Source organism: Daphnia magna, linkage group LG3 (genome assembly GCF_020631705.1).
Source record: "Daphnia magna isolate NIES linkage group LG3, ASM2063170v1.1, whole genome shotgun sequence".
In the NCBI taxonomy this organism is placed as follows: domain Eukaryota; kingdom Metazoa; phylum Arthropoda; class Branchiopoda; order Diplostraca; family Daphniidae; genus Daphnia; species Daphnia magna.
Window position 1 is genome coordinate 881,680 of NC_059184.1, and position 26,946 is coordinate 908,625.

Sequence of the window (26,946 nt, forward strand, 5' to 3'; positions counted from 1 at the left end):
GTACGCTCTTGACGCAACATCTTCGAAACTGCGGGTTTTAACTACTCTCGGAGAGAACGCTCGTCATTCGGGTATGGTTACAGGTTGATGGGATTTCAGGAAGGACGTGGTAGCCATTTTCGTTGGTAGAAGACATTGCCTTCTACCTAATAATCTAAAACAAATTCCGAGTAAAATAACGTTCTTGAGAGATGGATACAGATATGAGGTGGTAATGGCCGAATCGTTGACCAATTTTAAAGTTAGTATTTTGGGATTTATATTATAGGATTTTCAAAGGTTTCTTCTTCTTTGCTTCTTGACTAGATAATAGCTGCGTTGCCATGTTCTGTCCTTACACTAAACTACATATTTGATATTTCATTAATCATTATTTTACATTTTGTAAAACTTTTTACCTTCATTCTATTTCAGATTTTGAAAAATTGCTATACCCAAAGTTTGCGTGTGGCAGATTAACCGAATCAAAAAAATTACTTTATGTGAAAATTAAGAGTTCACAACTAGGCAATGTCTGTTTTTCAGGCTGGGAAGGAAGCCGTTTTAGCAGAAGACGAGTTGACTATTGGAAGTGTTTCCACGCCATTTCTCCAGCATTCAGAGATGGCTTCGTCGAGAACAAGGTTCTAAGTACTTGTCAGGTAAGATTGATGAAATATCATTAATGGATTTCTAAGTAAACTGTCTCTAAACTGTTATTTGCAAATCGTTAAACAAAAGGTTGCTAGAACTAGAACTACATGGAATTTTGTCTTAATATCCTATTTGTCTCGTCTTTCAGGGCGAATCTTCAATCGAAGCATACGCGAATACCACGTGGTGAGACTTTGACAAAAATGTAAGAATAATGCTCTTTTCTTTTACCTGTTTTGTTCCATGATGAGTTGCTTATTGGTCCGTGTTTATGAACAAATGATTTTATTATTCAGTAAGCTCTGAGCTTTTTTGTGTGATTTTATTGTGTTTGGTAATGAATATTAGCTAAAGGAATTCATCATTTTACAGATGATGAAGCAATTACGGGGAAGTACTTGTGGAATATCTTGCACAGTGAAAGTTGTGTTCAAACTTTCTTGATGGACTTCAAACATGTTCGTGGCTTTTAATGGTAAGTACCATGCATTTTGTTGTTGGAAAAATTTGTGATGAAATTTAACTTCAGAGCATTGGGATATGATTTCCAGTGATTATTGTTAATATCTGATGGACTCTGTAGTGTGGAGTCCCTATTTTACTAGTGTACCAAACTAATAGACAATCTTCTTACAGTATATTTGCCCATGTTGGAACTGATGGCATAATGAGTGCCAGACAGGTGGAGAACTGGTAAGTTTGGTTTTGCATACCTATATCATGTGTTCCTGGATTGAGTTGAAGCATTGTGGTTCATTTTGTTTTCTTGTGTAGGTCTGTTTGATGGCTGTGAGCTTTTTCGTTACTGGTGAAGAGGATTGGGTTCGTGGTTCGAGAGGCTATTTCTGTACCTGAGGTTAATATTACAATATGCTTCTTAGTGTTATTCTGAAAGGTTCTTTATGTTACCTGTTATGCTGTTAAGATGGCTGTGCAGGCGTCAAAGAGAACCGACATTAAATTCCGTTATTTTGGCTGTGTCACACTTTTCTTATTGTGGCTATCAAGTCCTTCCAAGATTGGTGTTTCAAGATATGGAAACATGTTTTCAAAATTGTTGTTCCTTACATTGTGTGATATGTGAACTGACGGCACTTTTCTTTTACAGCACTAGGCCTTGGCGAATATGGTCAGCCCTACCGTCTCGTTGTGTTGGGACAACGTCATTTAATTGTTGAGGTATAGCTTCTGAATGAACTGGTCATTTATGGATGTTGTCTATATCTTGGTTCTGAAATACATTGTCTATCCTTAAATAGTTACCTCGTCATAACATCTAATTGTTCGCTGTTTCGAGCTGGAGTAAATTTCAATCGCTAAACATACGAGTAAGTTCTATTTTCTAATTACATTTCAGCTAGATGTGGGGGTTTTCCTCGTTAGCCTATTGGGGTTGTGGAGTTGTTGAACTGGTGGATAAGATGACAAGACTGAGAAACGCAATTTCCTTAAGTAAATTCTATTTCGAAACCGAATGGGAAAATATAAATGGCCGTAGAGTCGCAATTGGATTCAATTGTGCCAATTTGAATGCATTTGCTAATGTAGACGTGGGGGGCAAATCTAATTCAACATTCATCAGCTGGCCGAAATTTGATGAAATTCACTGTTTATTTCCCATTCGAAAACGTTTTCAAATCAAGAGGCTTGTGCCATATGCCATTCTTGGAATTTCAGTTCAGTTGATGCTTTTCTAACGCACTTGACTGCTGTTTTTGTGATAGTTTACTCAAAGAGGGGTGGACAACAGGTGATCAAGATTAGAACATTCTTTCGGCTACGCCAAATAACGACAATGTATTGGAGAACATTAATTTGTTGGTACATTGAAATTCGACGTCTATCGTGGCAAATCGTTCAAGACTATTTCATGTATCATTTAATCAGTTTTTACGTCTATAGTGGAGTATTTGTTTGTGTTTCGTCGATGGTTTGCGTACTTTGAGTTACGTACCTTTTACCCACCGTAGAAAATGGTCCATTTGAACAGCACCAAGAGTGACGGCGTCGACCGATAGCCGGGATTTTCTCTTCTACCAGAATTTTCGATTTATTTTAGTTTTAGAATTTAGTTTTGGTTTCCCGTGGAACTTACCACAGTCAATGGAAAACACCCTCGCCGCCGACCTGTTTTTATTTTCTGCAGTAGTATCCGTGTGATTCACAATCGGATTTCGGCGCTCTTCTTTTCTGCTGGAACGCGGTGTAGAGCGAGTCCTTCGTCGTTGGATCGAGTATTGGGAAGATGTGAAAATTGGAATAGGAATTTCGTGACTAGCGGAGCTTTCTGTGCCTCCATCCGAACCTCCACCTATTAGGATTGCGGTAGGAGCGGGGCTAGCGTTGATAGGCAATGAAGTGCTTTTACTGGTCGAGTCGTAACAAATTGCCGCATTGCTCAAACTTGACGAAAAATGATTAGCTTCGTCGAGGGTAATGGTTTCCGCTGCGTCTACCTCCAAATCGACATCTACTCTTTTTTGTCGGCATCGAGAACACGGGCGACTTGCTGATGCTGACCTTGTCGGCTGTTGCTATAATTTATTTTATTAGAATGGTGTCAATTTTGTGTTGAATGAAGCGAATACTAACTTGAGCTCGCAAGTGAACCAAGGCCGAACGTAGCGATGAAGTGCCAATAAACTCTTTTTGACTCAGGCTGCGTTTGATTGAACCCCAGTTAGTCTTCTGAACAACGTACCTCCAGCACGTGCAGCCCCTACGAAAACATAACTATAGCGGACAAATGGCGCATGACGGGTAAAGGAATATTGTACAGTAAATCACACAAAATGTAACGGTTATCACCTTCTTGCAGAGAATGTACACCCAAGGGTCTATTATCTGGTTAATGGAAGCCAAACGAATAGCCAGTAAATCACCGGCGTGATCAAGAGCTGTTTTGTGTTCATAGAATTGATTTTTTAATATCTGAAACTTCATTATTGCGTTAATTTTAGTATCCGCGAAATGATCAAAAATCTTCGAAAAGATGCGTTAGGTCAGATTCATTACTTGTAACGGCGTCCAGCATAAAGTAAAAACGAAAGTGATGGCTAGGAGGACAAACATCATCTGCACTTCCAATTCCTCCTGCTGGGGGCTGTGGTGGGTCCGCCGGAAACGATCCGCCCGGTCCGCTGAGCTCCGTTGGCAACGCAATGCGACCAAAGTGCCTGCCCAGGGCAAACAATTGTTGACATTCATCTCTTTTCGTTGCGTTCTATTATTTATAGGGTCTATTTTTGTTGCGCTTCTCGGAAGACTGGCATTTATCGTGGGTTATCTTTCAAACGGTACACATTATTGGTTCGCCGGCTTGTGGGAATGGGGAATCGATTTTGCTAAAGGCTTGTACTGTCTGTCGATACGAAGGGTTTTTATTTCATTAAAAGGGAGTGGATCTAAATTACGCCCAGTTTGTAGAAATCAATGGCATTAATGTTAAGTCTAAGCGACACACGCCATGGAGACGAAAGCGTTCCCGAAAAATAAGGACAAATTTGTGCCACGAACAGCGGGGTGTTGGGATGAAAAATTATTCTTTGTGTGAATAGCTGCGTGTGATGGATGAAAGTAGCATTTTGAATTAATTACTCACACTGCACCCCAATGTTGCATATAATCATAATGCCAATAAGAAGTAAGTTGAGGACAGCGAATGTAATCGAATAGGTTGCATCGATTGTCGTCTCCGGATGCAGGTTGAGGAAGCACCAAGTTCCCGGATATTGAATAGCGTACTGTCCGAATCCAAACATGGGAAGAGACGAAAAGATGATGGCCACCAGCCATAAACTCAGTAAAGCCATTCTGTTTAATAATCGACTCGCAAAGTTGAGATTGCAGCAAAATTTACGTCAATGATAACAATTTCAAACCTAGCTCGTTGCGGACTAAAATGGAGCATGTAGAAATATCCGTGTCGTATTCCGAAATATCGTTCCATGGCCATAGCGCAAGCAATCTTTTTTTTTTAAATAGATGAGACAAGAATTAGTATGCGTACTCGTCCGAAATTTTTATTGCAAAACTGCACCATTGGAGTTAAGAGTCCAAATGTCACCATCGTGAATGCATGGTAGTTGCACATCATCGGCTGTAGAAATCCACATATTGAAAGTGCGTGTTTTCAAGCCAAAGTTTGAGTCAATGAATGATCGATGATTTTAATAGTGCAATCGCTCATCCCATCGCTAACTTTTTAACCATGGCTTAAAAGTCGGCGTTGGCTATTTCTATAGATCCCTATTTTTTTCTTTTAAAAACTGTTATGTTATGCACTTTATACGTCAATGTCCACGTCACTATTTTTCATCACGAATGATGAAAAAACGTTACGTGACCCTATTCGACGCCCACAATGTTTATACTTTGGGTGTCTCCACAGCTTAGTTTTTATTTTTTTCGATTATGGAGGCTTACAAAACAACGTCCAGGTCTTTCGATAATGGAACGTGAAAATTCGGGCCTTTCCCCCCCTAAACCTTCCTGCAAGCTAGACGACAAGAGGATAGATTTCCATCGGAATGAATCCCTTGGAATATAAATTGAGTCAATATTTTTCCTTTTTTTTTTAAGTGCAAAAGGCTTTTGCCATCTCGAATTCATGCGACCGCCTCAGTTGGTACTAGGCTAACTCAACCTAGGGCGATGTCAATTTTTACCACGTATATTAAAAGGAAATAAAGGTTTGGTTGTCTCACTCCGCCGAAGTAGTATCCATGGCTGTAGACGAGCAAGACGGGAAAAGTGGTGAGAACTATGCCGACAAGATCGGCGAAAGCCAATCCCGCGATGAACACGAAAAATACCGTTCTGTGTCTTTCCAGCTTCATTCGGTGTACGGTAACTAGGGCTATTGCATTACCTAGTACATAAAAGAAAAAAAACGCCCAATTAAAGCGTGATGAATTATCAGGCGACTCCCAATACTTCTCTCGAGAGCCTTCTCATCTTCGCTGTTTTAACAATGTTGCCAGTAAATCATTATTTACAGAAGAATGGATTCGAACAAGCAAAGCGCAAATTCTTTCACGTCTCCATGACCAAAGAAAAAGCTATCTTTCGAAGAGACGTGACACTGTAGAAATAACGGGATCGCTTGGATTACGACGTTGGCCATAGGATCGTTCTATTTGGCTTTGCATCAAGAAACTCTGCAAACATACTAAGTCTAGGGTTACGGATCGATGGAGACACTCAGAAGTCTGCTTGTGCGACACCGTCGATATGAAAAGGGTTTGAAGTGCCTATATTGTAATCAAGCTGAAACTCACCTAGAATACCAAACAGCGACGAGGTTATTGGAGACGCGATGTTGGCTCCCGGTGAAGAAACTGATGTACAATTGTTGAATTCGCACCCCACCTCTAGTTTCGTATCCATTTTCTAGATTAAGACCAGTAAAGTTTATTTTCACTTTGAAACTATTTCATTTGTGGAGTTGGCTTCCGTAAAAGATTTTTAAAAAGTGCAATTGGTGTTATTTTTGAAAATGAAAGTCTTACTCTTTTCGTTTTTGTTGCAGAGACAAACATGAAACAGCACTTACATGGATGCAAAGAAACGAGGAAAACTCCGTCATGCACAACAGGAGGGAGAGGGAGATCGGATACAAGTTTTAGTGTTGATAGGAGCAAATAAGTAGAATCGCTTTATTTGAGACCTTTCACCGATGGATTGCCAGGAGCGTGTCGGTTGATTTTTCCCAATCAATTAGATTACTCTTAAAAATGGTGTGCAAAACACTTAACTGACAAACCCTTATTGGACTATGCCAGGTAGACTGATGCCTGTTGTAATGACAGCACTCTCATTATTAGCGGTTGACTAATGTGACAGGATGTGGTTCAACGACTTTCCTGCCTTTCGATGAAGGAAAGGAAGGGCAAACCTCTCTAATGCTTTTCAAGCGTCGGTAATGACACGTTCGCAGTTATTGTATTTTCCTTCGTTATTGAAAATATTATTTTGGTGTAGTTGTTTACGGCCTTTTCTTGCCGTTTAACGACAGTGTAACGCAAAACAAAACACACAATATATATTTGTATAATGCTCCGTTTTCTAAAGAACTCAACCGATTAACTAAACAACAATTTCAGAATGGAAATGGAGCTTAAAATTCAAATGATTATGTGACTTACTATGCACCGCATGTAACGTCACCGTTCATCTTTTTACCACTATTAAATCTACTTTAATGAACATCTAAAATATTAAGAAATGCAACTCCATTTGGAACTTCAAAGTCGAAATTATGTCTGCTGCCAAATTGTTTGTTTTTGCACTTTTTTCCCTTTTAATTCAAGATGTTTTACCTTTAAATTGAAAGATGAGAGAATTTTAATAGCAAAATGTTTCACTTGTTGCCAATTGAGTGTAAAGCTGAACACTGAATCGTCAGCGCGCAAAAGTAGTGGTTTTATCCACTCGGAAGCAAAGGTATTAAACGTAGCGGATGCGCAGACAAGTTCTCGACTTTTTTTTACTTATTGAGACGCTTGATACTACGCTTGTCCCAAACGTACATCGGTTTCAAAACAAACATTCGTTGCAAGTAAACAACCAGATATAGTAAACTTAAAAATCCAAATGGTTTAATCCCAAATCTATCGTTCTTACTTTCAATGGACCGTTCTACTGACTGTGCTCTGAATACACAAACTGAAGAGGTGTTATTGCTATAGTTTTAGATAAAGGATCAATAACCAAACAAAACTTCGTAACAAAAAAACGAGGATTCTATATTTAGGCTTCTTCGAATCAAAACAAATAGAAAAAACCATCGAAAAGGAAAAGCGGAGGGTTTAGAAAAGTTTCCAGTTTCCAAAGTCGAAATAGATGCGGAAAGAGAGTAGGAAATGAACACTGCAGTACAATGAGACAACGTTTGACTTTAAAAACTGTGCTGACTAATTAGATGATGTACAAAAATAAGCAAACATTCTTTCTCACAAATAATCTAATTCATCAGGAATTCCAAATGCTTTATTTAATTGATTTTCTTCTATAAAAAATTTTGACTTGCACCAGGATTTGACAGCAAAAATATTATCTGTCCAGCGGTTTGCAGCCTCCAGTGAAACCTACAAATGCAAAGTTCTATGAAAATGAATGAAGCAGTTGACTAAAATAGGATGGATGGGTAACCTGTGATTCTGATTTTAACTTTTCAAGTTCATCAGGATCAAGCTCGTGAAATTCCTTAAGGCTTGATTTTAATGCAGTGTTTTTTTCTTGTGCTTTCTTTAACTCAACTTGCAATTTTTCTCTCTTTTCCTCATCCTGCTGTCCAGTCTACATTGCAAATAACAGGGTGTCAGCGCTGCTCAATGAATACAAACAAATCATTATACCTTTTTTTTAGCTAATTTTGCTTCCACATCAGCTCTCAATTCCTTTGCTTCTTGACTTGAGTTTTCTAATTGCATTAGCTTTTGTTTTTTTGTGTTTGTTGCTTTACTTGGAAAAGCCCAAAAATAAACTGATGTCCCAATTTTATCTGTATCAACCATTCCATCATCCACCAAACTTTGAAGCACATCCTTCACTGTTCCTTGAACAATTCCTTTTTCCTTTGGAGCAATTTTTTCTAATTCTTTCAGCTGAAAGAAGTCTTTTTTTTCGTAAAAAATCTCCATCATACCCTTACGTTTGTCTTCTAGACTTAATCCACGTTTTTTAGAGGTCATGTTAAATTTTTGTTTGTCAACCTTTTGGGTAAGTTTTATATTATTATTCGAATTGTTGCTGTGAAGAAAATGAAAACGTTAGAACAATGTTTTTTTCTACTTCCAGCTTACAACGTGAATGTGTATTTTAAAATGTCTTGGTTGCCATATTAGAATATCGTTCTAGGAAGTGGCTGCTTTTTTTGGCCTCTGCACCTCTCTTTGTCTCTTAGTTTCTTTTCATAGTATTCAACATTATTGGTTAATGAATTTATAGAATCCTTTTAGCTAATGTAATAATTTTATCTCAAATACCTGCAAATGCTAAAAAACAATCCCCTCTGAAACAAAAACGAGACTCAGCCTGAAGCCTTAAAAATAGATCTGTCAATGTAGGCCGCCGCAAATTTTGGTTTAATTTCTGTCTGCTGTAGTTTTCAGAAGTCACCGAACTTCAGGCAAAACGTGAGCCTACGAAGCATTTAATTGAAAAAAAAAAAAATGACCAGGTAAATAAACCGGATACTTTTTCAGGCATTCACAAAAATTACACATGGAATAGCTTAATCAAATGGTGTTAGTGATAAGTTCGTTCATAAGTCACGCGACTATTCTAAGAAATCTTGTTTTCAAACACCTTCGGATGACGATTACATTAGGATTATCTTGTTACAGGGCTACGATAGAATTGGGAGATGTAACGCCCCACAACCTGCAACAACTGAAACGTTTGAACCAAGTTGTATTTCCTGTTTCCTACAATGATAAGTTCTACAAAGACATCCTAGAAGCTGGAGAACTAGCTAAATTAGGTAAAAAATGTGTGATTGCTGGCTTTAAATTTTGTTCCATCCTTACCAAATCAATTGACTAGCATACTATAACGACATTGTGGTGGGAGCTGTATGCTGTAGGATTGATGTTCTAGATGGCTCAAGGAGATTATACATTATGACGCTAGGGTGCCTAGCCCCATACAGGAAGAGGGGAATTGGTGCAAAAATGTTGGAACATGTTTTAAATTATGTGGAAAAGGATGGAGATTTCCATAGCATTTTCCTGTAATTATGTTTACATTTCAAAAATAATCATCTGTTAAAATGTTATTTATTTTTTCCAGCCATGTGCAAGTGAACAACCAAAGCGCGATCGATTTCTATAAGAAATTTGGCTTTGAAATTGTAGAAACAAAAGAACAGTACTATAAAAGAATCGAGCCAGCTGACGCGCATGTCCTCATGAAACTTTTAAGGCCGCAAAATAATCTGAGTGAATCAGAAAAATGAATCTGATGAGGTCAAGTGGAGGTAATTGATAATACAGAAATGATTATGTCACATTACTAATAAGTGTATTGAACTGAGCCTTACTACCATTCGATTTTACATAATTTACAGCTTAACTCCCATAGTTCATTAATCGTCTTGGTATTTAAGTTAGCTTGACTTTGATAAACCTTACAGTCACGATAGAAAAGTCCCGTTTCATTCTCCGTATCTTCGGACACTGCGCAGTGAATCAGAGTTTGAACTCCCTAAAGTAACAATGTCATATTGGAAAACAATGGTTCATGTTACCTAGTAATTTATTTATTGTTGGTATTGGTACTTACAATCCTCGCAGGTTTCATGAACCAAAATGCAATCGGTATAATGGCAATCCACGAATAAAATAGAACAGAGGAATAACGAAAAAGCTGTAACGTGGAATGGGAAAATTCCAAGTTTACCACTTATGTGTAATCTGAAAATTTCATTTTATGGGATGAATTTAAACTTACCTTAGTATAATTCCAGCCTGGGCACACTGTGTATACACTTACTCCTCGACTCTGAGATTTAAACGAACTAAAGGGTAAACTAGATTTTCCGTAGAATTTTAGCAAGGAGACATACTTCGAGTTTCTCAGCGAGCTTTATTCCGAAATACACGTTGGCTAATTTTGAGCTGCAATAGGCGGCATTAGGACCCCGTTTTCCTCCTTCAAACTCTTTAGTACCCTCAAAACCTTCCCAATCCATTGATCCTTGTTCATGTAGTTTTGATGATACAATTACAATCCTATGACAATAGTATAAGTTTAGGGAATTTTAGGTTGATAACAAAATTATCTTTATTTACAGGATTACCTGCTTGGAGCTGAAGCTATTAACCTGTCCACCAATAGATTTGTTAATAGGAAGTGACCAAGATGGTTCACTCCAAAATTAATTTCATAGCCTTCAACAGTTTTTATCCCCATTTTTGGTGGGATAGACACTCCAGCATTATTAATGAGTATATTAATTTGAGGATATCTTTCAAGAAGAATATTTGCACATTTCCTAACTGACTCAAGCGAGCTCAAATCCAATTCAACAACATCCTGAATATTAAGAATTACTAGTGGTAATATAAATTGGTGAATTAGAAGTAATTGTGTGTAACCAACAAGTAGAGCTTCAGGACATTGTTGTTTAATTTTGGCAGCCACTTCCTTTAGCTGCTGTGGTATTCCGACAGGCTAATACAACAGCTGCTCCTCTATTCACTAAATCTTCAGCCAAAACTTTCCCTAATCCTGAAGTGGCACCTGTTATAATGGCCACCTGGCCATCAAGCCTTCGATTTGTTTTACATGATTCCCATTGATTTTCTCTCCATCTAACAAAAATAAATTACTTAAAAATTGAAACCAATATATTTTATATCATATTCTTTACCGTCGTAGTGCATATAAACCTCCAAAAGTGGCTCCAATTCCTAGACTGGTACTTAAAATTCCCATAATAAATAGAACGCAGACTTTTGCGCTTCTTTCGCGCAAATATCTGTTAAAATTACTAAAACTAGATTTCAAAGAGAAGCGAGAAAAGGTACAATAAGGGACCTGAGCTTTCTCTAGCTTTCTCTACCGTACGTTTCTTATTGAACAAGTTCTTTTAGAACATTCTGTCACTGTGTTAAGTTTATTCAACTGTGTTGTTGTTGTCTGCTTGGCCACGGGATCATTTGTCTTAGATCTATTGGCGCCAGGCGCCACCAGGTGAAACTGCAAAACCCTGTACTATGCATTGAATTTTCGAAAATTGGAAAAGTACAGGAAGTTCAGCCATGTTCAAAAGCCCAAGTTGTTTAACATAAAAACAAGCACTATTTTTATTTTAGTTACATACCACACAAATTTCTCTTTTTCTTACACAGGGGCGTATATTTTGTGTTTTTGTCACCGCATACGAGGGGGCAGCACGGGATACAACCCACTTAAAACAACAACACGTCTGCTTCCAGTCTTTTGAAGGTCTTCCCAGTTTTGTTATTGCTTGTTAGATCCATTAGTCTATCAGTCTGTTTCCAACATGATCGCATTGTTGGTATTTTCTTGGTGTGTGGTTATCGAATTATAAAACTATTCAGGGGCGTCTAATGTTACCAAGATTCCGTTGTTTACGTTAGGGAACTTATGGATTTAAGAGAGATTTTTTATTATCGGTATTGTTTTCTATGTCCTTGGTCATTCATTTTCGTTCAAGATGACGTAAATGTTGAAGGATGCAGGCCAGAGTAACCTGTTGACTGCTTCTGTTTTGCGATATATCATGATGAAATACCTGGGAATATGTCCTAGAGCATATTTTCTTTAAGTTAGATTTAATTTGCCAACAAACCCCAGCAAAGGCATGTTGGAGGTTCAGATTTTTACTATTTGGGGGGGTTTAATTATGGTTGCTACTGCCATAGTAGGAATCTTTGCTAGTAGTTTTTCTATGTTTGTATTCTTTGTAGCTTCATTAGCTACATCAGTCATTGGTATGATCTCTGTTTTTTCAATTGTGATCATGGTTTCACCCAGCCACTCTACTACTAGCTCAAGTGATAGTCCAAATGAAATAAGAAAATTCCAAGAAAACATCAAAGTAATCTATTGTTTTCCAGCCCTTTGATCAAGATAACCTTTCATATTTTGTAAAAAAAAAAATATTTTTTAGGAAATGGCAACAACATTGCAAACAACCAAACATAGTCTTTCTGATAATTCACAAATAATCATGAACAGGAGTGTCAGTACAACGTTGCAGAACCTAATGGATCTAATTTTCAGAGATTTGTTAGATTCTATCCTCAAAGACATCATTCTCCCCACCGCATCTATGAAGTATGTTTAACCTCTTGCAGTCAATCTTATGTAATAAGATGTCATTAACTTTATTTTCTACAATTCATTTTAGGAGTGATGCATGGGAAGCCTTGCATAAATTTTATTGCAAAATTAGCAACATTGACCCAGTACAATTTATTACACAAGATGTTGTTGTTCGCGTTACGCGGCATCTGGAAAAAATACGCCTCGCTCAATCAAATCCGTAACGTTACCAACGAAGCAGTTAAAACTTGTCGATTTTAAATGCGTTTAACACTATCCCTATGGACACATTTCTAGAGAAAATTTGAGAGACAAAATGATATCATTTAACATCTCGTCATTTCTGCGGACGCCCCAGTTAGAGTTGGAATTACTTCGAAAGTTGGCAGACGTGATAATAGTCAATCTGTTCCCACGATCATATGTTGATTGTTTCTTGCTACGTCATGCTTTGGGAGAACTGCTTGCTTGCCAAGGTTAGTGATGCTTCCATATATTATGTTCAAAATGAAATAACATGCAATATTATTCTTTAGTTTTGCAACCGGGAATCGATTGCTTGTGCGATCCAGATACAATCAACCAGCAACTAGTCTTACAGCTACATCGCCGCCAAATGATGAAGAAGGATTACGCTTATGCAGCTAGTTACGAAGACTTCGTTTCCCTTATAGAAGATTGCGATGATCTGGAAGAACTACGTCAAATCAGGTTTATTAATGACAATTCCTTTTTTTTTTTTTATAATTATTATAATACCGTTGTTACTTTTGGGGGAACTTATCATAATTGGCTTGGCTTCATCCTACAGATACAACATTGCAACGGAAATCGCACAAGCAACTACTATTGGGTCGATGCGCCGAGCAAAAGGGAACAGAGTCTGATCAGGAATCATTGTTATTAGGATCAAGCAAACTAGATCTTTTACAAGTAATAAGCAAAGGCTGTTTCTTGTTATTCCGTTTACGTTACTATAATTTTTTTCTTAAGGCTCGGAATTTAAAACGCTACATCAAACAACTTACTTACGCGAAGCTACAATGCGAAAGACGACTACGCGTTTTAGGCGCACCAATGAGCGACTTTTCCCGGTCTTCCACGTCTACCTCTAGTTATGGTGATGAAATGGTACCCTCCTTCAAGACCGTTATGCGTAATAATAATCTTCGCCGGCAGCTCGAACTCTATCTCATTCAACAAGGAGAAACTCAAGTATGTATTCCTAGTGATTCTTTAACATTAGTACTCTTTTATCAAATTAGAAAAATCTTGCAGGTTGGTCTTTTGAAATTTTGGTTGGCCACTCAGGAATTACGGAGGCTAGATCGCAAAGCAGCTCTTACATCCGCAGCTCACATGTTCTACACGTATTTCAATGGGAAGCAATCAAATAATCAAGCTAGAAAAAGTAGGCATATATATTTCTTTACACGATTGTTCACTTAATCTCAATCTTGATTTACCTTCCAGAGTTTGATAAAAGGTATGGAAGCATTCATTGTTGGGGACAAAGGACCCGAGGCTTTTTTTCAGGCTCAAGACCAAGTTTGGAAGGTGCTCGAGGAGCGTCATTACCCATCATTCCTAGTAGTTCTCACTTGTCAGATGACGGGTCGTCAGGGTTGTGAAACAGATTCTGCAACGGATCCATTAAGAGAACGCCATTTTTCTTGGAAAGAGCCGTGGATTGCAGACGACCAGTCTGACGATACAGCAGGCGTAATGGAATGGAGTGAACAGACGCAGTTTGCTAAAAGTCGAATGGAACAAGTTGACGCTCGTCTCGTGATCAAACTTCAGGTATCCATTGCGTGTTTCCGTTTTGCCCAACTGTTCTAGTTTTAACAATTTGGGGCAACCAACAGGCAATGAGTAGCTTGCGAGGTGTCGCGCCAGATAGCTCATTGGTAGCTGCTTTGGAAAAAGAAGTAGAATCACTACAGACAGAGCGAAGAGAAGTCGAAAACTGGCTAAATCAAGCGGAATCCTGGGCAGCTCATATGGGTCAATGGAAAGCCATTGTAGGAATGCCACCACAGGTGTGTGATAATAAAAAAACAAAAAAACGTTGAAAATCCCTCTGGCTAGCGGAGTAAAGAAGTTTGAAAGAAATTCCCCTTACCATTTTGACGCTGAATTATTTATTTTTGTTTAGAATCCTGATGAGAAAGAAAATGTCCGTTTTCCAATCGAATTGCATCTGGAGGATGAAGCGGCTATGATCGCTGTAGCATCCAATAACGGATCGGCGTCGAGTGAGTCACTGTTTCCTCCAAAAAATGTAAAAGCTCCCTTTGTGTAGACATTGACTTGAATGGTTTGTTTTGTTTATTGTTCTTGGCACAGGAAAAAGAGTGGCCATGTCGTGGACCGTTTGGCGCCAGGTGGCCGAATTTTACGCGCTTATAAGTAAACTGAGCCTTACTTGTCCTTGGCTCAAATCGTCTCAACTGCCTGCCGTCTCGGGCAAATCGCTTTTTGGCAAGCTCAACGATCGCTCTTATTTGGAGCGAGCTCGAGATAAACTCCAAAGTTTCCTTGACGTAAGTCCATTTACTGTTTTTAAAAGTCTTCCCTTTATTTTCTTCTTTGTTTAACTTTGGTTTGAAAGAGAATGCTTGTCTTTAAAATTGTGAATCCCTTGTAGACGGTTATGGCTGACGATCGGACTCAACAAAAGCGAAGCTCTCTTTACGTTCCTGCACAATACTCCGGTTTGCCTGCGCCAGGCATTGGTAGTTGACGCACCCAAAAAATCGAACCGTTTTTCTCTCGCCACGCTATTTAAAGGGTAAAAATAGCTGAATGGGGAGTGAGGCAGATTGCATAAAAAAAATGTATTCTACGCCCACAGGGACACACCTAGAGAAAGTGACGACGATACCGAACAACAACAGCACGATAACAACCCAGCGACAGGGACAGATGAAACCGACTCGCTTTTCCAGTCGGCATCTTCTGACGATACCCGTGATGGCATCGCCGAACCAATTTATCATCTGATTAGTGAAGTGTTTGAGCTTCGTGGAGTGTTTGGATGGCTACGCCGTACTTTGGTCACGTTTGTTCAAATCACTTACGGACGCACAATTAATCGGTATTAAATTAGATTTTTCATGTCAAGTTGGATCTTTTGTTTTTTAACTAATTTTCGCCGATATTTTCAGGCAACTCCGGGATGTGATTGCTAGTCTTTTTACCGATCAAGCCGTACTTGGTTATGTGCAGTTGCTGGTCAAAACATGGTGGCCAGATGGAACCTTAGTCTCTCCCGCACCTCCGCGAAGTACCGAAGAAAAGAGGAGAACCAAGTAAGTGATGACTAGCGTTTACGGCAGCGATCGATCCGTAAAGAGACGTGCCCAAAATCCCAATTTTTCCTGTTTCCTAACGTGATAACATTTGGATAGGCTTGAAGTTCGGGACCTGCTTCTGGCGAATATTCCGGACGTCTTGAATCAATTGCTAGGCCACAAGAATGCAAAGCGAGGGACGCTCAAAGTCTTGGACGCACTTCAAGACGAACGTCTCAACAAGCAACTCTTTTACGACATCTTGGAAGTGATACTTAAAGATGGATTTCCCGAGTTGTCGAGTCTCTGAAAAGAGCCATTTGGTCGTCTAAAATGAGGTAATCTCCTATCGCGGATGATTTATTAACACTCACACACAAATCTACAGTCACTTTACACGAATTATATATTTTAAAAAATAATAAAGTTTAAGACCAATGCTGGCGAAACGCAACATAGTGTAAGAAGCATTCCGAAAATAAGTAGAATTTCCAACAAAAATAATTCCATTGATTCCCTATCTTCCACATGACCTCCCATGTATAGTATATAAATTTATACGCTTCGGTAAAAGAATGGCACATTCGTATACAAAAATATAATAGTATTAGACAAAATAGGCCTAATTGTTTAGAATTATCAACTAACAAAAACTTGAAAAAACTAAGTGTTACCGTGTATTATGGGTGTGTTTGTTTCTGTCGTGGGTGTTCACATTGTGTCTACATGTCTGTGCAATACAGGAAACAATCGAAAAAAACAACAAACATTTCAAACTGGAACTCAAAAGAAAAAGCATCTGCAAAGGATGATTCCATCCATTTGTCCACAACGGACCAGTTGTTCTGAACAGGCAGTTGAAAACGGACGATAGAGAAGATTGGCGTCGCACTGGAACGGTTAAAACTTGAACGCGGTGATGAACAACGAGTAAGTCGGAGAGATAAAATCAAAATGTCAACTGAAAACAGTTGATGACAGGACAGTAAAACGAGAACACATTCGTAACGGCTGTCGAAAACCATTGGAACCTTTGGATTATCGGCTCCCTTTTCAACTTAACGATCTCCACGACTACGGCAGAGTAAATAAGTGGAAAAGAAGCTAGAATACAATGAAGAAGAGGATGGCAGGGAATGTGTCAATCTTAGCTCCTGAGAAGTGCAGCTCCACTGATCTTGTTCCATCGAGCCCTGTCTTGCTGACATGCTACTTGCAAAGCGATCGAAACTCAATTTTCTCGCGGCGTTGGGCAAAAGGGATTGGAAGTGTCATGCTTCTGCAATCCCGTAGCAATCCATTTCCGTTCAAGCTCCGTTTCCCCTTGATTCCTCTCTTATTTAATATCTTTCCTTTTTTTTTTCTTCTTCTTCTTCTTAAGAGCTGTGTAAACACATACGTGTTCGAGACATTCAATCCAACAGGAGATCTCTTCGCTGAAACCAATTTTCGCCTATTGGAGAAAAATTGAAAATTCTCTTTCCCACCATTTTTTTTTGTACCTGGAGCAGTTTTTTTATTTTTTAGCTATCTGCAGTTTATAATTATTTTTCTTCCTCGTTAGAATGACGTGTTACAAGGAGGCAAATTGGGTCTGCCTGAAGGAGACAGCCGGCTGTCTGTAACGCCGTTAGCGGTCGCAGGGCGTGACGCTACAGGACTGAGAGCGTATCCGCTGTGATCGTCTGAATTGCTTCCATTTCGACAGCCGAAGACGGGCGAAGTTGGTTCCAGCACAGGGAACAATCGCGAAGGTTGTGATTGACTAGAACTGCTCGCCGATCGAGAGTGACTGCTGGTTGAACTGGTAGGCTGGTCGGATGAAGGCGTCTGTTCGATTTTGTCCACGTCAGCTGCGGCCCTCTGATACAGTCGCATAATTTCGCGCTTCAACTGCGCCCTGCTGGCCCGCGTCTGCCCGGTGGTCGTCTTGGCGCTACTCATCGGAGACGCGCAATAGACGCTGCTCGATTCAGTCATTTCGTACACGCTTGAACTACTGCCGCTGTACTGTTTCGGTAATTCCTTTTTTTTACTCGTGGATGCATCTTTGTCTCTTCGCAGGAATTTGTGCGCCCGTTTGGCCAGGCTGGAAACGGAGCTATTGGACCCGCCCGAAAGTGTTTCGGGAGTAGCAATGGGCGCCGATAATCGATTGCTGTAATCTGAAAGATCCTCGCCATCAGCTGGATAGTGTTGAAGAGGATTAAAATTCCATCCAGCCGCTGACATGGCCGGCAAATTGCTGGTTGTGGCTCGCCGAACTTGAGGATTCAACCACGAAGGCGGTTGCAACATGTAACAAGAATTGGCAGGAACGCTACTGGAATAAGGCGTTTCTTTGGCAACGTCGGGAGATCGTTGGCCAATCGTTGGACTGCGGTCAATCGATGTCAAGCTATTATTTTCCAAAAATGAACGCTGGCCGGCCACCATGACTGGCGAAGGAGTAATGCTGGCTGCCATCAGGAGGGAACCATCGACGATGAGGCCCGGTTGATAATCCGCCTGGTCATCCTTCAACAGAGGTTCCGACGTGACTCGTTGAGGTTTGGACGGCCCGTGACACGAGAGAACCTGGGGATGGGCAGGATGAACTGTGATCTCTTCACTTGTCGAGGCATAAAGGACGGCTGAATCTCGGACACCATAACAAGTTGTCATCCGCCGAAATGAAAACAATCCCAAATAAAAAAGGAATCGAGAAACTGAAAGACGCATTGTCCTCTACTGAAAAATCAAGCAGTGGAACAAAAAAATAAACAAATGATAATAATAATGAGAAAGAAGAAGAAGAAAACAAAAAAATGAAAATCTATCGAGAGAAAATGGATTTAAACCGTGAAAGACGGGTGGGCGGTGATGGTGCATGGAGTTGGAAAAGGGAGATGGGGACCTACTACGGTTTCCGGTATAGCCGGCGTCTCGTTCTACACGTTGGTGGTTGAACAAGGCACGCGGGAGACGATTTGCCTCTGATACTCGGCCAGCTGCTTCTCGTGCCTCAGCACCTAATAATCGGAACCACCAACAACAGAGGATTTTGTGTTGTAGGCTACACAGCACATCTTCAAAATAAAAATAGAAAATGCATGCACCTTGCTAGCACGCAACAAGTCACACAAATTCCCATACCAAAATGAAACGGACACATATCAGAAACAAAAACAAAAAAAAAAGATTGGACACTTTCCACTAACCGAAGAAGCAAAATAAAAAATTTAAAGACAAAAATCTAAAAAATGGGAAGCGAAAATGGCCAGATTGGGCTGTCTGCCAATAAAAAAGCCTTTCCCTTTTTCTGTTTTCGTACTTAACAATTTTTCATACATACAGTACCTTGTTGATGGCGCCGAGGACTGTGTCTGGCATGTGATCGTGAACCATAACAGGAGAGATGAGCACTTCGTTGAAATCGATAGTGTCGGCCCACAAAGCCTGGTAAATGGGATCCGGTTGAAGATCCTTGGTCGTTGTAGGACAGCTAGAGCTTCGATCCGATCTGTCGGTTTGCGTTTTTGGCCCGGTAGCGCCCAACCACGCCCATCCGAAAATAGAAAAAACAACAACAAGATAGGCACACAAGCAAAAAAAGAAAAACAAATTAGTCAATGCGAGCCACAGTTTGGCCGTAAAATCGATAAAAAAAGGGGCTCTGCCAAATGAATGCAGTAAGTTAGTTTAGGGCGAGAACTCTCGGTTTTAGCTTCGTGTTGGGTACAGCCGGTATATAATCAAATAAACACCCGGTCTATAAATAGCGAAACCCAGTAAAAACTTGGCGTGACAAACAACTTCTTCTACCGCCGTTGCTTTATATTGAAGCAGTTGAGGATGAAAGTAATCGCAATACTCCAGACGCCAGCTATACTCTCAGCGAAATGAATTCTTCAAAACGTAATGGATTTCTGTTCCAGTTATGTCCTAAACTAAATCCTGTATACAATTCACTTTAGGATTTGGCTTCGTTTGTACGTACAAGAAAGAAAAATCTAAGTACTACGTACAACTAGTATCACGCTGCCAAAATCGAACGAAGGAACCCAACCCTTCGTGGCCAGCTACGTGTAATTACGCTTCGGATAAAAGGACATCGTGAGGAAATGGTGACTAGCAAAAGGGTTCCACAGAATAATTCAACTGACCTATCGGATGATTTTGGATGTTGCCTAACGATGTGAATGATACGACCGGGCGGATAGAGTGGCTGATGAGTTGACAGTGAGATGTTGGTATCGGATGGATGTTTGGTTAGGACGCCTGCAGTAGAAGGCACATCTTTGGAACCTCCTCCAGCCCCTTCCTCGATGGATACGACGGGACTATTTGTCATTTTGGAGGCGGTGTCTTTGCGTTGGCCGCAGCAAAGCATGCTAGAAGCCAAAATCTTCCATTTTGGATCGGTGCTCTTGTTGATGGCTGTCATGAGACTGGATCTCAGCGTTTCTAGCTGGTGGAGACCCAGCCGAGGCACAACATCCTTGCCAACGACTATCGATGTCACGAACTCTTTCGTGAACTCAGCGGCAGGTAAACTAAAATCCGTTTTCATCAAAAGAACATCGCGTCTTCTTTCTTTTTGTAATTCAAATTTTACCTTAATAATCCTCCAGGAGGCGAATAAGCGTAACAATGAACATGAGGATACTCGTGACGGAGGAGCAATGCCAAAATAGCTGCTGTTCCAGCGCCTAAAGAGTGCCCGACTAGAACAAGACGAAAATCCGGTGTGCCTCTTTCCGGATTATGAGCAAACGCCTGTCCCAGCAAATTTTCCTTCTCCAACTTGTTGCGAATGTACGAAGCTGTTTGCACCATGCCCTTCAAAACAAAGACAAGAGTCGACAATCATTGGCACAATCTTAGCAGGAAGAAAAAACCCCGATTCTATTGACGTCTATGTTTTAATAGCTTTAAAAAATATTTCAATTGATACCTTGTGGCCAAACCAATCATCTCGTGTTAACTGAAGAGGAATAGGCTCTGCTTCGGCGTGAAGGTCCGTTATCACGTCCTGCCACGTTTCGTTATCGGACAGAAGAATTTCAAAATATTACGTGGTGATATTATTTTCGATCGGACGGGCCAAATACCTTCATGCTGATGGTCCCTCGAATGCTGACCACGACGCTCTGGTGGTCGTAATCGATGGCAACAAAGAAAGGCGTTTCTGCCACGTCGACGTGGAAGGAAGCAAATATGACCTCGTAGTCGACATGCCCGATGGACTGTTTCAACGCGGCCAGGTGACATCCGCTGCACGTATCTCCCACCACAACAGGTAAAACGTCGCCAACGTCGGAAGAAACTGGTGAACCGCCCCCGCAGCGACAACAGCATCTTTACACGTAGTAACACATTGGTTATTATGGAATCCATCTAATCCAATTCTGCGGGATAAACTGTTTTTTTTTTTTTCAATTTCTTTGTGTTTGAAGTGGAGTGGAAAAGTTTAGAACGTTACGGCGTTATTGGATTTTCTTTGGTACACAAGTCAATCCCATTAATGGTACGTGTACTAGTTGGATTTGCAATCATATAGTTCTCGTCTCTTGTGTCTAGCCAGTGTATGGTTTCTATTGAACTGCAGGAACTTCCGGAATGTCTTTGGGTGTTTTACCTTATGTGAGATACGAGACGGCACAATCCAGTCTTGGAATGGCCCAGCAGATACATGGGCCAGCCGTAAGCAGCCAGGGCGAATTTCATGTAATGGGCAGTCAATTGGAAAGCTTCCAATTGGTCGGGTTCGTGCAAGGAAAGGAATCGTGTCCTGGAAGTGACAGCCACTCCCGACAAGAACTCGTAAATGTCGTTTTGGTCCTGATTTGTGGTAATTGCAAGCAGAAAAAGAAGAAGAAAAAAAAAGTTAACTTTAATGAAAAACATAATGTTGGTTCATAATGATGACGACAGTCAGACAGACAGGTATAAATGGAATACGGTCGTCTAGCCTAATTGGAACTGATAATTAAAAAATGTCTCAAATGACACGGCACCAACCGGATTCTCTCATCCTTCCCTCCAAACAATGTCCCAAGTATTCAACATTTTTGTTTTTATGTATTCTTTGAAATTTCTCAGCTGTTAATTATCGAGTTTATTACCCTGACTCTAAACTATGTGTTTAGGGGCGTTTTTCATAAGCAGCCCAAGGTTATTAGCGACGTATTTTTAAAATTTTGTTGGTGTAGGAGGGACGGCGCACAGTTGACACGTGAACGTCGTCGACTTTATCTAACCACTGGGTGATGTCGATCAAGTGCCAGTTGTTCTGCTGATCTTTTACCTGAGTGACTAGCGTTTCCTGCAATTTTTTCTGTTGTTTCCTGAGCAGAACGAGACCGGCCACAATGTCCGTCGGCACGAGATCCAAATCGCGGAAGAAATCCGTCAGCAGGCGGGCAATTTCCGAAAAGGAATCCTTAATTGATTGGGATTGAAAGACAAAAGGAAAAGTTTATGAGATCCTAAAGTGAGTGAAAGACAATACGAAAACTCAGTTCTAAAACAATAACCAACTATACTGCTGGACAAGTATGTACAACACAACAGACCTTGTATTGATCAGAGCGGCTCATACAACAGAAGAGGATCTTACATCGGTGATTCCACGTATCTTGGTAAGTCCTCATCACTTTCCTATAGAGATACGCACAGGCTTTGTTTATTGCAACGTATGTGTGCGGGGGGGACGGTCAATAATTGTATGGATAGATACATACCTCTGCCTCCAGTTGGGTCTGTGATTGCCTGATCGTTTGTAGTGATACTTTGTTTCCCCTTCTTTCATGCTCCGCTGGAATCGCGTCATCTTAACCCACGAACGGCCGGCACGGTCGAACGTGCACCAAATGGTGATGAGCACGCTAAGTGCTACGCACAAATCACAAATGACTGAACCTATAAATGCAGGGTGGGAAGCAAATGACGTCGTTGCGTTCAATTCTTTTATTCTCGTGATTGTTGGTTCGTTTGAAATGGTAGTTTAGGGTTCCTTTTTTTATTCTTACCTAAAAGAACTTCTTTGTCCATGCCTGCCGGACACGCGATGTATGAACCGTGGAGCCAGACGATGCTAAACGACGACCAGACCATTTCAGCTACTAAAACAACTGCTTTCATCCAATTCAAATCGAAGACCGAATGATAGAAATCATAGACAGATCAGGATCAAGTTCAATTGCTTCGTTCGGCCGTGTTTTTAAAAATTGAATTTTGAAATTTAGAAAAAAAAAAAAAGTAGTTTCGTACGTAATCGACTGTAGAGCACGTACTCCATAAAGCGTCGAGGATGGACGTTCCACATGGTGCCGCGCAGAGCTAGCCACGCCATGGAGATTTCCAGCAATAGCGACACGCCCAAAAGAGCTGTTTTGATGATGAGCAAGAGCCGGAGAACATTTTCGCAGGCATCATTTTCTTTTTGGAGTGCGTGTAATTCAGCAGACAACGGCGACTTGTTCATCATCGCCGTCGCCGCTGATCATCTCCGATGACCAATGAATATCATGCGTCTCGTTGGACAGTGACAGAAAAGCTGTCTCGTTCGTGAGCACGATTGTGCCGTTTACGCCTCCGTTGTTCCCGTATTCGTTGTCAAGTCCCAGCGTGACTGCAACTACAATCAACCTGCCATGAATCGAGGAATATGAAATAGGAAACAAATTATTGCTTGAAAAAGTTAAACAAGTTTTTATGTTTTTTTTTCGTTCAGAATTTTAAGCCTGCAGTACCACCCGAAATTTTAAAAACAAAAAGTCAGACTGAAACGTTTTTATTTTTTCTACTTCTAAGAATAAGTTGGAGGAATGAAAATATTTCGCTTAATGGGAGGAGGAGGGGCTTTTTCCGACCTATTTACGATGGCTCGTTGAAACTTGGAAGCGTCTCTTGTACACGAGCGCACGAGACCGTTTACATTACACGCTCCCGGAGTACGCGGGCTTACGCCAACTTGATTCAGCGCGTTCGTGGCATCACACATTTGGTTCGTATCTATGTACCATTTTCGTAAAACTTAATTTTTTTTTTTCAACTTTCGTTTCCTGATGTTTTCGTTTTAAAGCGCCATTTTATGCAATTGCAACAGCTGCGTGTGCCGAAAAGTAAGTCGATAAGATCATCATCCATTTTTCGTCGCAATCGACAAGAGAGCTACATACACAATTGACAGCGGAAAGGTTTTGAAGATGCAGCGAAAAAGAATCTTGACTCGACAATTCACGTTGATGCCGTCTTTGATGTCTTATAGAAAAACCTCCGAGTACTTATTTGCGTCCTCGATTTTCGAGACTCTTCCGGCATAGAGAACGTAACTTTTTTTTCTCTCTTGCTTTCAAAGCCTGCCACCCTTTTGTAAAAGTCCAAAAGACGACGAATGTTTTTATAACAAGTATATACTTTCACTAACAAGATTGTCCATCATCCATTCACAAATGACGAAAAAGAAAATCCCAACCGAGCCAATCCGGCGGATATGAGCAATAGAGTTTTGTACGCGCACCTGCTGAAGACGTATACGTAATCTGCAATCATTTTTATTTTTTTCAAAATGTAACATCCATTGACTTTTGCCGTTGATATATCAGTTCAGTCTGTTTCAACGTGATGCATCCATATTGCAGTATAGCAGCGTCGTATGTAGCCAACCACCATTATAGTGTCTCTATCGCTGCGCTTCTCACTCTCGCTTCGTATATGTGACTGTGTTTTTTTGTCTGCCTTGTATAAACACATCGGGGACCTACGGGTGTCCTACTGACTGTATGATGAGACTACGCCCCGTGCCGCTACTCGCTCTTATCTGTATCTTCACTCGGCGCGTTTTATTGATCGCGGCAGCGGGGAACTTTCGGCGCCGCAAGTACAGACGCACATGTACGGAAAAGAAGAAAAAAAGGGAAAAAAAAAAGAAAGAGACGGAAAGAGAATGATGGTGGGAGGGGAAGGAGAAGAATAAAAAGAAAGAGAAAAAAAACGATCCTGCTGAGCAGCAAAAACAACATCCGTATAAAATGTAGCGTATAATTCAATCAACAGGGGGAAAGAAAAAAAAATTGCATGTTCCTTCACTGGTGAAGAAGCAACGTGTCGACAATTGAGTAGCCATATATACCCATTTCGAAAAAGGAGGAAGTTGCACAAGACTAAGGCGGGATTGTATTGGAGCGGCTATAGGTTTTTCCCTTTTCTGCTCACGTATAATCAATTTACCGGAAAAGCCGATATCCAATAATAGAAGGAATCGTTTTATCTCTCGCTCTTTGCTAAAAAGAGATTCAGTATTTGGTGTTGTTTTTTTGTGCATATTCAATTGGAATGCGGGTAATCACACGCAACCAACAGTTCCGCTTTTTCTATTCTCATGTGTTTTCTTTTTGACAAGCCATCCTTCCTCTCTTGGTACTTGCTGCCTTTTTGGCTTTTTCTCAGTTTTTCTTTTGTTTTCTTTTGTTCGTTTTTTTGTTTTTCTCAAACATCTTTCTGGGTCGGGACCAACAAATATTATAAATAAAGAAAAAAAAATTCAAGGAGGATGTAAGAGCCAATAGGGTGCTGAATGCGGATGTTCTGTTTGTGTTAGATGTGAACAGTATTGCCCGTGCTGCATTTGTTTGCTTTACGCTTTTTATTTTTTTTTCTTAAAAAACAAAAATGGGAAAATGGACATGTGTAAAACCGAAGAAAACAAGGGTCGGTGCAAAAAGTCTGTGTGGGAAAGCCAACACTATACGAGCACTCTCGTTTTCTATAGTTCAAGAATAGAGAAACGAAAGAACGGGCAGGCAGAGTGACAAGTGCAAAGCTGCTTGTTTGCACTTTGCTTGTTATTTATTGTTGTTTAATTATTTCGGCAGAATTTGGTGACATAACATTGTCAAGCTCCTCCCTTCTTACCACAAAGTACAGGCAGATTGATGGGTTTATCTAATCCATTTGTTTTCCTGCTTCTCAAAACCAGGCTATTTTCGAAAAGAAAAACAAAACTACTCGACATTTACGACCTAGGATAAAAGCGAAACTTACCAAATGGCGTGAATAAGCGTGAGTGAGATTCCGGGTACGACGAGATCGTCGCTGCCGACGCCCCATCTTCGTTGGAAGACGATGATGCCAGGCATGAATGAATGAGATAAGTTACTGTAGCAGCACTGTTTTTCTTTTAACTTTTAGCGACGGTGGTTTGGATGTTCGCCAACAAATGAGAAGAAATTTCCGTTTACTATTATGCTGTTATTTTTAGCTTCCACTGCGATGAACTTGAGTTGATAATGAATGGCCGCTCTTGCAGGCGTCACGCTGGATTTCATTCGGCGATGAGAGAAGAGAACACGGACACTAGAACTGTCGCACAAACACAAGACACTCGCAAAAAATTATTAAATTATTGTCGGCGTTCGTGGTGGAGGAGGAGGAACACGCCAGTTTTATGCCTCTTCTTGTTTATTGGGACGCGGCTGTCGTGATCCCGCGTTCATCCGCTAGCGCGGATCGGCACTGTTCTAGTTGTAGATGTCGGCGTCGCCGGAATATAACGCCGTTCGTTCACTTTTGGCCTTTATCCCCTCCCCTCTAGCTACGACCACCTCTTCTTCTTTCTACCTCCTCTTCCCCTCTCTCCCCTTCTCTGTTTTTCTCTTAGTCAACCGAACGAATCCCTACCGTCTCCTCCTTTTATGCCTGAGATCTCCATTGGAGTGAACCGGAGTCAGTCTGCAGGGGAGAAATAAGCTGCCGACATTTACGCATGTGCATTGCGGTATTTCCAACGACGCTCGGATTGCAACACAGACCCGTCAGAGCGCGCCAGTGTTCGGCATTTCTACCCCGATGTAGATCTTTATATTATCGGGCATCGCGCTGATGGAAAAAGAATGTGTGCGCGCGCAAGGAGCCGAGGACTTTGCACGATCGCTATCCGGCTCTATCTCTACACGCCAAGAGTTCTTTATTATTTACCCGAGTTAGTTTTGTTTGCTTTCTGATGGACTTTCAAATCAACGACAGGATTGGTTTAGATCACCACTTCGTAGGTTCAATTGTCTCGATATATAATCATGTCTAGCGAAAACCATTTTTAAAAATAGCTATCACACCGTTGTCCTTGCCCATCAGTGATAATGTTAGCATCGACGACCATATCCGCCACACTTTCTCTTTTGGCGGGCCCGAAGAAGCTTTTAAATTTTTTTTTTTTTATTGTACCGCATTTAAGCAA

The 26,946-nt window shown here is 40.6% G+C and overlaps 6 protein-coding genes and 1 long non-coding RNA gene across 12 annotated transcripts; 3 read left to right on the forward strand and 4 right to left on the reverse strand.

Annotated features, from left to right (window-relative positions):
* Positions 1-533: 533 nt before the first annotated feature.
* On the forward strand, positions 534-1,889 carry LOC123470733. The gene is made up of 6 exons (XR_006644465.1): positions 534-641; positions 782-838; positions 1,006-1,108; positions 1,270-1,326; positions 1,408-1,489; positions 1,742-1,889. It is a non-coding gene; the product is annotated as an uncharacterized LOC123470733 (long non-coding RNA).
* Positions 1,890-2,411: 522 nt separating this feature from the next.
* Positions 2,412-7,239, reverse strand: LOC116919084 (prostaglandin E2 receptor EP3 subtype). Of its 3 annotated transcripts, none has more exons than XM_032924963.2 (11): positions 6,954-7,239; positions 5,913-6,024; positions 5,340-5,503; positions 4,673-4,732; positions 4,515-4,600; positions 4,235-4,446; positions 3,649-3,809; positions 3,442-3,570; positions 3,226-3,366; positions 2,729-3,167; positions 2,412-2,666 (listed from the first exon to the last, which is right to left on the reverse strand). In XM_032924963.2, the coding sequence occupies exons 2-11, from the start codon at positions 6,019-6,021 to the stop codon at positions 2,530-2,532; spliced, it is 1,638 nt and encodes a 545-aa protein (XP_032780854.2). In that variant the 5' UTR covers positions 6,022-6,024; positions 6,954-7,239; the 3' UTR covers positions 2,412-2,529. The 3 variants fall into 3 exon arrangements, with proteins under 3 accessions (XP_032780854.2, XP_032780853.2, XP_045027311.1); XM_032924962.2 differs by having other exon boundaries at positions 5,913-6,584; XM_045171376.1 differs by having other exon boundaries at positions 5,913-7,239.
* On the forward strand, positions 4,620-9,777 carry LOC116919096 (probable N-acetyltransferase san). 4 transcript variants are annotated; one of them, XM_045171381.1, is made up of 4 exons: positions 4,620-4,714; positions 8,982-9,118; positions 9,181-9,367; positions 9,427-9,648. In XM_045171381.1, the coding sequence occupies exons 1-4, from the start codon at positions 4,635-4,637 to the stop codon at positions 9,590-9,592; spliced, it is 570 nt and encodes a 189-aa protein (XP_045027316.1). In that variant the 5' UTR covers positions 4,620-4,634; the 3' UTR covers positions 9,593-9,648. The 4 variants fall into 4 exon arrangements, with proteins under 4 accessions (XP_045027316.1, XP_032780869.1, XP_045027315.1 ...); XM_032924978.2 differs by lacking the exon at positions 4,620-4,714 and adding an exon at positions 8,671-8,815; XM_045171380.1 differs by lacking the exon at positions 4,620-4,714 and adding an exon at positions 9,704-9,777 and having other exon boundaries at positions 8,863-9,118; positions 9,427-9,613.
* On the reverse strand, positions 7,359-8,444 carry LOC116919095 (meiotic nuclear division protein 1 homolog). Its single transcript, XM_032924976.2, has 3 exons — positions 7,992-8,444; positions 7,786-7,932; positions 7,359-7,721 (listed from the first exon to the last, which is right to left on the reverse strand). The coding sequence occupies exons 1-3, from the start codon at positions 8,325-8,327 to the stop codon at positions 7,587-7,589; spliced, it is 618 nt and encodes a 205-aa protein (XP_032780867.2). The 5' UTR covers positions 8,328-8,444; the 3' UTR covers positions 7,359-7,586.
* Positions 9,641-10,572, reverse strand: LOC116919088 (retinol dehydrogenase 12). The gene is made up of 5 exons (XM_045171383.1): positions 10,436-10,572; positions 10,202-10,367; positions 10,087-10,137; positions 9,919-10,002; positions 9,641-9,840 (listed from the first exon to the last, which is right to left on the reverse strand). The coding sequence occupies exons 1-5, from the start codon at positions 10,546-10,548 to the stop codon at positions 9,676-9,678; spliced, it is 579 nt and encodes a 192-aa protein (XP_045027318.1). The 5' UTR covers positions 10,549-10,572; the 3' UTR covers positions 9,641-9,675.
* Positions 10,573-11,965: 1,393 nt separating this feature from the next.
* On the forward strand, positions 11,966-16,492 carry LOC116919080 (sorting nexin-25). The gene is given in 19 exon segments (XM_032924957.2): positions 11,966-12,202; positions 12,275-12,441; positions 12,515-12,649; positions 12,727-12,905; positions 12,966-13,140; positions 13,241-13,298; positions 13,300-13,362; positions 13,423-13,644; positions 13,708-13,809; positions 13,811-13,840; positions 13,903-14,232; positions 14,298-14,471; positions 14,588-14,687; positions 14,779-14,975; positions 15,080-15,100; positions 15,102-15,223; positions 15,287-15,529; positions 15,600-15,743; positions 15,843-16,492. Coding segments are annotated over 19 exon segments (2,892 nt in total). The 3' UTR covers positions 16,036-16,492.
* LOC116919079 (diacylglycerol lipase-alpha) lies at positions 16,390-26,463 on the reverse strand. Its single transcript, XM_045171385.1, has 14 exons — positions 25,755-26,463; positions 23,293-23,357; positions 22,980-23,147; positions 22,739-22,840; positions 22,451-22,628; positions 22,283-22,367; positions 22,015-22,149; positions 21,346-21,548; positions 20,819-21,065; positions 20,662-20,739; positions 20,323-20,546; positions 19,871-20,260; positions 19,065-19,227; positions 16,390-18,302 (listed from the first exon to the last, which is right to left on the reverse strand). The coding sequence occupies exons 1-14, from the start codon at positions 25,847-25,849 to the stop codon at positions 17,286-17,288; spliced, it is 3,150 nt and encodes a 1,049-aa protein (XP_045027320.1). The 5' UTR covers positions 25,850-26,463; the 3' UTR covers positions 16,390-17,285.
* Between the last annotated feature and the right edge of the window lie 483 nt (positions 26,464-26,946).